This window comes from Molossus molossus, unplaced genomic scaffold (genome assembly GCF_014108415.1).
Source record: "Molossus molossus isolate mMolMol1 unplaced genomic scaffold, mMolMol1.p scaffold_m16_p_2, whole genome shotgun sequence".
Lineage (NCBI taxonomy): Eukaryota > Metazoa > Chordata > Mammalia > Chiroptera > Molossidae > Molossus > Molossus molossus.
Genome location: NW_023425355.1, coordinates 75,392,675 through 75,405,558, shown reverse-complemented (window position 1 = coordinate 75,405,558; position 12,884 = coordinate 75,392,675). Strand labels below are relative to the sequence as shown.

The 12,884-nt window shown below is 41.1% G+C and overlaps 1 protein-coding gene across 1 annotated transcript; it reads right to left on the bottom strand.

The window, feature by feature from the left end:
* Positions 1 to 10,348: 10,348 nt before the first annotated feature.
* On the bottom strand, positions 10,349 to 11,910 carry LOC118635767 (feline leukemia virus subgroup C receptor-related protein 2-like). The gene is given in 2 exon segments (XM_036270658.1): positions 10,349 to 11,085; positions 11,088 to 11,910. Coding segments are annotated over 2 exon segments (1,560 nt in total).
* Between the last annotated feature and the right edge of the window lie 974 nt (positions 11,911 to 12,884).

Genomic DNA, 12,884 nt, shown 5'->3' with positions numbered 1-12,884 from the left:
GCTCTGGTGTCACTGCCTCCAGGAAAGCTTTTTGTTTAAGTGTCTGTATTTCCCATGAAACAATGAGATTCTCATGGGCAGGGACTGATTGTACTGAGTTTGATAACCCTGTCACCTGACCTAGGAAGTGGCATTTAGTCTTACCCAATAAATGTCCAGTGCTTGAACAGAGCTGGCTAAAGCTCACATTCTTAACATTTCAGTGTCAGAGACAAGATTTGAGTCAAAAGCCCATGGCCTGTGGTAGTGTGAACAGTTGCCCCTGATTCATCTCTTTTGTACATCAAGATTTTATTTTATTTTTTACCGCACTGTCCTGGAATGTTTATAAAATACCACTGTACATCTAGATTTGAGATACTTATGTTTTTAAAGCAGATCTAGTTCTCTTTTTTGCTTGATCGAGTTTGTTTACTTCAAGGTAAAACAATACAGACTCTCTAAGGCAAATTATTCTATACAAAGGTCATTCTTTTGGTGCCCATGGATTTTGTCCCATTCACTTTCATATGCCATTTTCCACTTATCTGGGCCCTATGACCTTGGGTGGAGACCTAAGCTCTGTGCTCTTATGTGAGGAGTTCATGATTAAGTCACTCGATGACTTGCCATCCAAGATTGCAAAGACATTACTTATTTAAATTAAATTAATGTTAAGAGAATCTGAAGTCAGTTTTTCTTTGCATAGAGACATCAGAGAATCTGAGAATACTAGTCCCAGAAGGGCCCATAGTCATCTCCCTCATTTCCCAGGAAGAGGAATGGAGATTCAGAGCAGCAAAAGCACCTAGCCAAAGCAAGCAGATAGCAGCCCTGCCATCTGACTCCCACTTCAGTGTTTTTTCTGCTCTATCATGCTGTCACTTATGCAGCACATAAAAGGGATTCTTACTGAGTATGAGGAATTGTGAATGGACTCTTACTCAAGAGTGAATCGTTATAATTTAACCAAGTATTTAACATAGTAAGCCAAGTACAGTCAACCCCAACCTGGTTTGAATTAGCAACATTTGCTATGGAGAGGTTATATTTTTCAGTAGAGTTTTCTTAATTCCGTGGTACCTGACACCATTGAGGAATGCATGAAGAACAAGTATAATATTTTTTGATTTATGAGAAAATGTTAAGATTCTAAAAAGGCAGCAACATGATGTAGCCAAGAGAACATAGGCCTTGGAATCAAGTGGCCTGGCTTTGAATCATGGCTTCACAACCTACTAGCTTTGTGAACCCTTGGTAAGCACCTTCTCAAAGCTAGTGGAGGATCTGTAAGCTCATAAACTTAAAGGCTGGGAGAAAGGATAATGGAGTAGGAGATAATAGTTTGGTCTGGAGCTCTAGAATGTGACTGAACTCCACTAGGTCTCTGTGGCTGAACTTATTTATTTATTATTTATTTATTCATTCATTCATTCATTCATTCATTCATTCACTCATTTATTTATTTATTGTGATTTATTTTATTTTATTTTTCTAATTAATTTATTTTTGGTACAGATGTTTTTCCATTTTTCCCCACTGATTTCCCCCTCCTCCTCCCTCCCCACCCTGTCCCCACCGATGCTGACCATGTCCATTGTTCATACATACATGTATATAAGTTCTGTGGTTTATCTCCCCCCCACCCCCTCTTCAAGGGATTGTCAGTCTGTACCCCACTTCAACGTCTCTGGGACTACCCAATTCCCCAGACTGTTATGCTTATTATATTCCACAAATAAGTGAGATCATGTGATATTTGTCTTTCTCTGCTTGGCTTTTTTTGCTTAGGATAAAACTTTCCAGGTCCCTCCATGTCATCTCAAAGGATAAGAGATCTTTCTTTCTTACAGGTTCATAGTACTCCATTGTGTATATGTACCACAGCTTTTATCCATTCGTCTACTGATGGACACTTGGGCTGTTTCCAGACCTTAGCTATTGTAAATAGTGCTGCTACGAACATGGGGGTAGATATATTCTTTCTAATTGGTGTTTCAGGCTTCTTAGGGTATATTCCTAGAAGTGGGATCACTGGGTCAAGTGACAGTTTAATTTTTTGAGGTAACACCATATTGCTTTCCATAAGGGCTGCACCAGCCTGCATTCCCGCCAGCAGGGTACTAGAGTCCCCTTTTCTCCACACCCTAGCCAACACTTGTGTGATGATTTGTTGATGGCGGCCATTCTGACAGGTGTGAGGTGATACCTCATTATTGTTTTAATTTGCATCTCTCTGATGATTAGTGATGTTGAGCACTTCTTCATATGTCCCTTAGCTATTTGTATGTCCTGTTTGGAGAGGTGTCTATTTAGTTCCTCTGCCCATTTTTTAATTGGGTTCTTTGTCTTCCTTTTGTTGAGTTGTATGAGCACTCTCTCTATATTGGAATTTAACCCTTTATCTCATATATTATCGGCAATTATGCTCTCCCATACAGTGTGTTGCCTTTCCATTTAGATGCTTGTATCTTTTTCTGTGCAGAAGCTTTTGAGGTTGATGTAGTACCATGTGTTCAGTTTTTTTCTTTGTTTCTGTTGCCTTAGGAGATATATCATTGAAAATTCTACTGCGTATAATGTCTGAAATTTTGTTGCCTAGTTTCTTCTAGGATTTTTATGGATTCATGAGTCACATTTAAGTCTTTTATCCATTTTGAGTTTATTCTTGTGTAGGGTGTAAGTTGATGGTCTAGTTTCATTTTTTTTGCATGTAGCTGTCCAATTTTCCCAACACCATTTATTAAAGAGGCTGTCTTTACTCCACTGTATGCTCTTGCCACCTTTGTCAAATATTAATTGAGCAAATTGCTTTGGGTCCATTACTGGGTTCTCTGTTCTATTCACTGGTCTATATGCCTGTTCTTATGCCAGTACCAGGCTGTTTTGATTACACTGGTTTTGTAGTATAACCTGAAATCTTGTAATGTGATCCCTCCCACGTTATTCTTTTTTTTCAAGATTGCTGTGGCTATTTGAGGTCTTTTTTGATTCCATATGAACTTTTGCAGTATTTGTTCTACTTCTGTGAAGTATGTCGTTGGTATTTTGATGGGGATTGCATTGAATCTACAGATTTCTTTTGGTAATATGGACATTTTAATGATGTTAATTCTTCCAATCCATGAACAAGGTATGTGCTTCCAATTTTTTATATCTTCCTCTATTTCTTTTTTCAATGACCTGTAGTTTTCTGCCAATAGTTTATTTCTTTGGTTAAATTTTTTTCTTGGTATCTTAATTTTTTTTTTCTGCAATGATAAATGGGATTGTTTTTAGTGTCTCTTTTTGTGAGTTCATCATTGGTGTATAAGAATGCCATCGATTTCTTGACATTAATTTTGTATCCTGCCACCTTGCCAAATTCATTTATTAAACCTAGTGAATTTTTGATGGAGTCTTTGGGGTTTTCTACGTATAATATCATGTCATCTGCGAATAATGACAGTTTCACTTCCTCCTTTCCAGTTTGGATCCCTTTTATTTTTTCCTCCTGTCTGATTGCTGTGGCTAAGTTACTATTCCAGTACTATGTTAAATAAGAGTGGCGAAAGTGGGCATCCTTGCCTTGTTCCAGTTCTTAAGGGAAATAATTTAATTTTTGCCCATTGAGTGTGATGTTGGCTGTAGGTCGTTCATATATGGCCTTTATTATGTTGAGATATGATCCCTCTATTCCCAGATTTCTGAGTGTTTTTATCAGAAATAGTTGCTGGATTTTGTCGAATGCTTTTTCAGCATCTATTGATATGATCATATGATTTTGTTTACTTATTTATTTTTTTTGTGGTGTATCACATTTATTAATTTGTGACTATTGTACCTGTCTTGCATCCCTGGGATGAATCTCACTTGGTCATAGTGAATAATTTTTTGATGTATTGCTCGGTTTGATTTGCTAGTATTTTGTTCAGAATTTTGGCATCTATGTGCATCAGAGACATTGGTCTGTAGTTTTCTTTCTTTGTAGTGTCTTTTTCCAGATTTGGAATTAGAATTAGGCTGGCCTCATAAAACGAGTTTGGAAGTCTTCCTTCTTCTTGAATTTTTTGAAATAGTTTGAGGAGAATGGGTATTAGTTCTTCTTTGAGTGTTGGGTAAAATTCCCCTGTGAAGCCGTCGGACATGGGCTTTTGTTTGCTGGAAGAGTCTTGATTACATCTTTAATTTCTTCTGTTGTTATTGGTCTGTTCAAATTCTCTATCTCTTTCTGCTTCAGATTTGGGAGACTATGTATTTCTAGTAATTGGTCCATTTTACTTAGATTGTCGAATTTGTTGCCGTATAATTGTTCATAATATTTGTTCACAATCCTTTGTATTTCTGTGATGTCAGTTATTATTTCTTCTCTTTTATTTTTGATTTTGTGTATTTGGGTTCTCTCTCTTTGTTCCTTGGTGAGTCTAGCTAAGGGTACATCAATCTTGTTTATTTTGTCAAACAGCCAGCTCTTTGTTTCTTTGATCCTTTGAATTGTTTTTTTGGTCTCCATGTCATTTATTTCTGCTCTGATCTTTACTATTTTCTTCCTTCTACTTGCCCTGGGGTTTTCTTTCTGTTTGCTTTTAGTTCTTTAAGTTGTGAGGTTAGATGTCCTGTTACAAATTTTTCTTCTGAGGTTAGATGTTCTGTTACAAATTTTTCTTGTCTGTAGTGCTATGAACTTCTCTCTCAGAACTGCTTTCACTGCATCCCATAGATTTTGTGTTGTTGTGTGTTCATTTTCATTGGTTTCCAGGAAATTTTTCATTTGTTCCTTGATCTCCATGTTAACCCATTAATTGTTCAATAACATGCTATTTAACCTTCATGTTTTCAAATATCTTTGCATGTTCTTGTTACAATTTATTTCTAGTTTCATGCCATTGTGATCTGAGAAGATGCTTGATATGATTTGCATCTTCCTGAACTTGTAGAATCTTAGTGTCCTAACATGTGGTGTATCTTTGAGAATGTCCCATGTGTACTTGAGGAGAATGTGATTTCTGCAGTTTTGGGGTGTAATTATGTGTATATATCTATTAAATCCATTGAATCTAGTGCTTCATTTAGTGTCTGTGTTTCCCTGTTAATTTTTTTGTCTAGAAGATCTATCCAGTGGTGTCAGTGGGGTCTTGAAGTCCCATACTATGATTGTATTGCTGTCTATCTCCCGTTTGAAGTCCTCGAGATTTTTAATATATGTTGGTGCTCCTATGTTGAGGGCATATATGTTTACCAAGGTTATATCTTCCTGTTGGATAGATCCTTTCAATATTATGTAGTGGCATTCTTAGTCTCTAGTTATGGTCTTCATTTTGAAATCTACTTCATCAGATATGAGTATTGCTACCCCAGCTTTTTTTTTGCTTTCCGTTTGCTTGGAAGATATTTTTCATCCCTTCACTTTCAAACTAAGTGAGTCTTTTTTTTTTTTTTTTTTTTTTTTTTTTTGTGAAGTGGGTGTCTTGTAAACAACGTACATGTGAGTCATGCTCTCTTATCCAGTCAGCTACTCTGTGTCTTTTTATCGCAACAGTGAAACCATTCACATTTAAGGTGATAGTTGATATGTGCTTATTTATTGCCATTTTTGTTTAGTGTCGTTCTATTTTTCTTCCTATTTCTTCTACTAATTACAGCAGTCCTTTTAGCATATCTTGCAGTGCTGGTTTGGTGTTAATACATTCCCTTAGCCTTTTTTTTTTTTTTTTTTTTTTGGTCTGGAAAGATTTTATTTGACCTTCTATTTTGAATAATAACCTTGCTGGATAGAGTAGACTTGGATTCAGATCCTTGTTTTTCATGACCTTGAGTACTTCAAGCCACTTTCTTCAGGGCTTTAGTGTTTCTGTTGAGAAGTCTGCTGAGAACTTTATAGTGTTTCCTTTGTTGATAACCTGTTTCTTATCTCTTGCTGCCTTTAGGATTCTCTCTTTGTCTTTAATTTTTCACATTTTGATTACCATGTGTCTTGGTGTGGGCCTGTTTGGGTTCTTCTTACTTGGGACTCTCTGTGCTTCTTGAACTTGAATGCCTTCTTCCATACCAAGTTAGGAAAGTTTTCTGTCATTATTTCTTCAAATATATTCTCTAACTTTCGCCCATTTTCTTTCTCTTCAGGGACTCCTATGATGCGAATGTTATTACATTTCCAGTTGTCCCACAGTTCTCTTAAGCTATCTTCCTGTTTTTTAATCATTTTTTCCTTTTGGTTTTTTGATTGGTTGAGTTTTTTTTTTTTTTTTTTTTTTTTTTACTCTGTCTTCTAATTCTGTGATCCCGATCCTCAGCTTCCTCTACTCTGCTGGTTAGTCCTTCCAATGTGTTTTTAATTTCTGCTATGTCATTCTTCATTTCCTCTTGGTTGGTTTTCAATGTTTCTATATCTTTACTCATGGCGCTGATGTCCTTACTCATGCTGTTGAGCTTCCTCAAGATCATGGCTCTAACTCTACCTCTGATAATTTGTTTAGCTGCATTTCATTGATCTCCTCTTCAATAAGTTCTCTTGTTCTTTCATTTGAGATTTTTTTTTCTTTGTTTCAACATTTTTGCTATATCAGTGGGTTTTGGGGTTTGTCAAATTTTGCCTGTGGGTGTTGGTGTTCTACTGTTTGTGGCTCCCTCTACTGGGTTTCGATGAGCCTGGGTGGGCACACTATAAACACCACTATCCAGTCTTATTTTGCTGGGTAGGTTTGTAAGCCTAGGAAAGGTTCAATTCTCCTCTAGCCTTTTCCTGGTGGCTAGTTGTCTCAGTTACTCAGTGCCTTGGAATGTGGCCCTGGTGTTCTGCCAGGAGGATTTCCAGAGGTGGGATAGATTCTGGTTGTTAATTAGCTTTAATTTTTATTTATTTGCCTCACCTGGAAATCCTGAATCTTCGAGGCAGGGTGCAGGCGGGGGCTGCTGCTTTTCCCCACAGCTCAGGGAAGGAGCACACTGACCACCATCCTTTGTGGCTGCAACTCAGCAAAAACTCTGAGTGCTCTCTAAATCCTGGGTGACCCCACAGAGTTCCAGCCCAGTCTGCTCTCCCTGTGCCATAGCCCACAGGTCAGTGGCTGTGGCTGTTTTAGTGCTCTTTTCTGGCTCTATGGGCTGTGGAGCAGGCTTGGTCTTTATTCCCCAAGGGCTCTACTCACAGCTAAGACTGCTGCTGTTGGTGGGCTCCCAGCCCGCCACCTTCTTGCACCTTCACAGATCCTACCAGTGTCCCTGGTTATATGGTCCTGTCCTCCTGCTTTTCTGTTGCTTTTTTCTGAGGGTTTGTCTTTATTTTAGTTGTAATTCCCGTTTGGTCCTGGGAGATCATCTGTGTGACTTTTATTCACTCCACCTCCTTTTTCACATCCTCCAAGCCTATCTTGTGTGCAGCTGGGTTGCCCAGGCCTTTCTAGTGCCCCTGCACCCTGCAGGTCCCATGGGTACCTGGATCGCACAGTCCCTCTGGGGACCAGATTCTATGCCTATGTTATGGGCTGCTGGGTCACCCAGGCTTCTCTGGTGCTTCTGTAACCCACAGGCCCCATGGGTAACTAGATCATGCAGTCCCTGCTGGGTTTCACAGGTCTCTGTGGTTCTTCAGCACCCCTCAGGTCCCACAAGAAACTGGGTGGCACAGTCCTGCTGGGTCTTGCAAGCCTCTCTGGTGCTTCAGAACCCCACAGGCCCCGTGGGTAACTAGATAGTGCAGTCCCTGCTGGGTGGCACATACCTCTCTGGTGCTTCAACACCCAGCAGGTCCCACAGGTTGTTGGTTGGCACAGTCCCTGCTGGTCACACAGACAATGACTGGACACTGCTGTAGAGTATGCCATGTCTCCACTACTGCCCACCATCAACAAATCATCAAACAAGTGTTGGCGAGGGTGTGGAGAAAAGGGGACTCTAGTGCACTGCTGGTGGAAATGCAGACTTGTGCAGACACTATGGAAAACAATATGGTGTTACCTCAAAAAATTAAAAATTGAACTTCCATTTGACCCAGTGAATCTTTATTGATTTTAGAGAGAGAGGAAGGGAAAGAGATGATAGATAGATAGATAGATGATAGATAGATAGATGATAGCTAGATAGATAGATAGATAGATAGATAGATAGATAGATGATAGAGACATCAATGAGAGAGAACATTGATTGGCTGCCTCCTGCATGCCCCCTACTGGCCCACAACCTTGGCTTGTGCCCTGACCAGGAATCATGCTGGTGACCTCTTGGTGCATGGGTCAGCTTTCAACCCCTGAGCCACACCAGCAGGGCGGGGGATTGCTATTTAATTTTACAGATAAGAATACTGAAGTCTGGAGTGTCCAGCTGTTAAGAGGCACAGTCAAGACTTTCAGAATCCACATTCATTGACTCTTACCACTTTACCACACCATTTCCATTAATTAAATGAGATGATACTAAGTATTTAATAAAATGAAAGCTACTGCTGCCTCTTTTCCTCCTCTTCCTTCTCATCACTGATCTTCTCCTCCTTCTCCTACTCTTCCTTCTAATTCTACTCAGTTTCCTTTTGGCAGTTTATAGTTTATATTTTGAATGCAGTAGAACCCCCAGAAGAGGAGGGGTGACATCAAAGGCACAAAATCATCCCCATTGCATCTCTTCCTTCCCTTTCTTTTGTCTCTTCACCTTCTTCCCTCCATCTTTCGTACTTCAGTTAGTTCTGTAAATATACTTTTAGACAATATTTTATTGCCTTAAAACATAAGGTTTACAAATAGAAAATACAAATCATGTTCTTTTCTTTTTTTTAATTATGATTTTTAAAAATAAAACAATGGATTTAGTAAACATTTTGCTAATATATGTTAAGGGGCTGAAGAGGAAACATCTTTCTTCTTGTCGAAAAGTAAGGCACACTTTCTCTTCAGTTCTCTTCCACCCCTAAACCACTCCCCTACCTGAAACGTGAACTTCTTTTACTAAGTACAGAGTATCTGTACACATGTACACACACACACACACACACACACACACACACACACACACACACACCAGGCTCTTCTGATAGTGGTGCAAACATCACAGTACTGTTGCCAGTACAGGCTGCTCCATATATGCTGAGTCCATGCCAGTAGCTGCAGAAAAACAGCACAGTGGTTATAATTACAGCTGCTCAATGTACAGGAAAAATGAACAAAATGTATTATTTTCAGGAAATGCTACCCAGACCTATGAATAGAGCCAGGCAGCAAGTTAGGCAGGAGCAGAGGTTAGCTTGGGTTGTTTTAAAGGCAACTTTTTAAATAATTTAAACATCTAACAAAAGGTTATTGCTAGAAGAGGGTGGGCATGCAAATTCTGTCCCCACCAGAGGTGAGATACATTTAATTTAATCAGATTTGATTCCCATTTCAAGGGCCATCTTTTCTTCTCACCTTTCCTCTCATCACTCAGAACCAGCTTTGGATTTTTCAGGGTGGAATGAATCAAGATTACTTTTCAGTAAAAATTACAGGACTTTGACTGGTATTTCCCTCTCTTTAGAGAAAATAAGCACTTAGCTTCTCAAGGCAGTATTTAGATGAAGGCATCAGAGGTGACTATGACATAGACTCTCTGGGTAAGGACTTCTTTTGTGGAGAAGAACATCCCCATTCCCATATTGAGCTACCAAAATTCCCAAATATAGGCTTCTAAAACATACTCACAAGGTAATATCCAGCACCCTAACACACCTAGATGGTTATCTCTCCCAAATTGGTTTCTTCTGCATGGGTACAACAAATTTTTTCTCAAGTTTATTGATGTTTAATTTGATCAGCTCTCAGGAAAGAATGTTGGGAGACAGATCCCAACATTAGGCTAGGAGAACCTAGGCTCAGAGTGCCCATGTAATTGTTCTAAAGGACCTTGTTCTGATAAAGCTTTATCTTCCATAGAATGTTAGTAGTCAGTCTGATGACCCAAGAATGACCCTCATCCAGAGCAGCTGCTGCTCCTTAGAATTGGACTTCTAAGGGTCTTAAGGCACTAGAACACTAATATCCTGAGTAAGCTTTCTTTCCATGAAAATTTGGCAGGCTTTCTTTATGAGGGATATAGGTGAAGATGAAAGCAAGGCACCAAGCCAGAACTGACTCCAGTACTCACCAGCCTCTCCTAATACCAGCTCTCAGAACTAAAAAAGGGAGGGGGCAGGAATCAAATCTGCATTTAGTGAAAGGTGTGATTTATCCCAACTAGACCATGCAAATCTTGAGTGAGTTCCAGGAGGCATGGGCACTGCCATCTAAGACACAAACATTACAGCCAGCTCCCTCCAGAAGCTGCTCCAATGAAGACCAGATACGTTGTGTTGGCAGTGAGAGCTGTGCTGGATAAAGAGGTGGGTGGGGTGTTCTCCTTGTTCCCTGAGTTGCAACCACCTTTTCTCTTAGAGACACTCCTTAGACACAGTGGTGGGTGGTTTGCTGGTACTGCTTACCTCCTCCTGTTCCTCTGAGAGTTTATTCTCAGGAGTTTCTTTGTTTGCTTTTTGCCTCTGGAGATCTGCCTTGATGAATGCAGTGAGGGCTGCTCCAAGGGTGAGGAACATACACAGAAAAATATTCCCAGGCATTGTTCCATAGTTGTTGGTAATATGGCCCTGGAAGATGGTGAAGATGATCCTGAATACCTGGATAGACACGTTGAGAAAGCCAGATGACATGCCTTCTGATTCTGGGTATGTCATCTCCACAGGAAACTCAAATCCTAGTGGGAGATAGACAGTCATAAAGAAGCCCATTATGCCAGCAGTGATGAACACTACCCACAGGTGTCCCAGGTTCAAGGACATTGTGTATGTCACCATGCCCACCAGAGTCATGATATAGACCACCAAGATTGTTTCCTTGTATGTTTGGGACCAATCAAGCCAGATGCCTGAGATCACAGCCCCAAGCATTCTTGCAAAAATGATGGTAAGGCCGATTCTTCTAGCATTCTCTTCTTCCCCTGGGTAGTGCAAGATCACCATACGATTCAGCACAGTGCACAAGGCATAAAAAGCTCCAGCATTCAGACTTTAGGTGATGATAAATTGCACAAGGTTGAGGTTTTAGAAGAGCTGGATGATGGAACTAAAGTAAGAAGCATCAGTGGGTACCAAGCCATAATTCAGGGATTGGCCCTGCTGGGAGGATATTCAGGCTTCTTGAATATGATGATGACAAGGATGAAAAGAAGAGTGGCAATACCACCTATTATGCAGAACATGATGCTGATGTGGTAGATCAACTTGTCCTTGTCTTCAATATTGGGTACCAAAACAGGAGGGACCAAGAACCCAATTGCAATTTCAAGCTGATTGCCAAAGACAGCTATGGAGCAGGACTTTGAAACCTCATTAGCCCCAAACCAGACTGAAGCTATGCAGGAGGGCATGCCCAGGATGAAGACCAGGGCCACAGAGCAAATGACCTGGCCCAGCACAGTGACTGTGAAGAGATGTGGCTTCAGGTTGCCCAACTTCACCCAGGCCCCCAAGCAGTTGAGAGCAGAGCAGGTGAGGGCAATGGTGTGCAGGCTGGATTTTTTCAGCACCCAGCCCTCTGGCATTAGTAGAAGTATGTACGTCAGTATGTAGCACATGGATATCCAGTCAATGGCAAAGTGACTGACGTGGTAAAAGTTCACGAAGACATTACTGATGGAGCCATACTGAATGAGCCACTGGAACACATTGCACATTGAGTAGCAGCTAAACAGGACCAACATCCAACAGGGCTTGCTCACCTTGATCACACTGAGGTCCTTGGGGCCTGAGCTACTTGGGTGAGCTGAACTACTTGAGTGAGCCAAGCCACTGGGTTGGGCCAAAGCACTGGGTTGGACTGAACTGCTAGGGTTCACAGAGACACCGAGATGGGCAGAGATGCTGGGATCTGCCTGGAGCTCAAACTCCTTCTTAGAGGTGCCATCCTGCTCCTCCAGGTTGGGATCTTCATTTACCATAACTACTGTCTCTGGTAGAGCCCTAGACTGGTGTTGAGGACTCTGGCTGATCTAAAGCCGACAGGGCACTTGCCCCAGTCTGTCCCAGAATAAATGGAGACTTAAGCCTACATAAAAGCCACAAGTTGGTCCCCTAATGCTCACCTCCAAATCTCTGCCACAACCTTCCCATGGGGCTCACTGTCCCTGATTGCTGTCTTCCAGGCCAGCCACAGACCCCTCAGCAGGGTCCTGACCACAGGTGCTTTGAGTCCTCCTAAGGCATTCTGTGCACATTCAGCTTCTGGTCCAGAAAAGAGTCCTTCCCTTTGATAGCTACTTCACCAGACTGTTCTCTCTGGGCTGCCTTGGGACCTCGCCCCCTAGGACCCACATGACTGCCCTGTCTCATTCTGCCTGGCTTCCCTGGCCCTCCCCCACCCTCTTATCCTCTCATCCCGCCCTCCCAATATCTTTGACCCTGCAGCCCAGTTGTTTTGCCACAGCTTGCCAGGTGCTTTCCTCCCCAATTTCCCAGGCACCATGGAAACCGCCCAGTTAGCCCCCATCCCCTGAACTGTCCCTCAAATGAATTTGTTCCCTCTCAGATGATACACGATATGCAAGAAAATCCCCTATACCCTTTCCAGGTAACCCACCAAATAAAGTTTCCTTGCACTATCCTGCACTATAAATATTTATTTTAAATTCTACTTTTGAAAATTCACTCTAGATTCAGACTTAGCCCTGGCAGATGGCCTGAGAGGTCAGCTTTCATTCAGAACCGGATTCTTCTCTTTTCAGCCGTGAAAGACAAATGTTTTATGATCAGCATATTTTATCTGCTGGGACTAGTTTATTTTGTTGCCTTGGCTTTTTAAGAGGTTTATTGTATGTAATGTATTCATGACAAATAACCAGTTGCTTTTGTTTCAAGAAAAGGACCTCCGAGGGACAAGTTACAATATGCTCCCCCGCCACAACCATAATTTTAG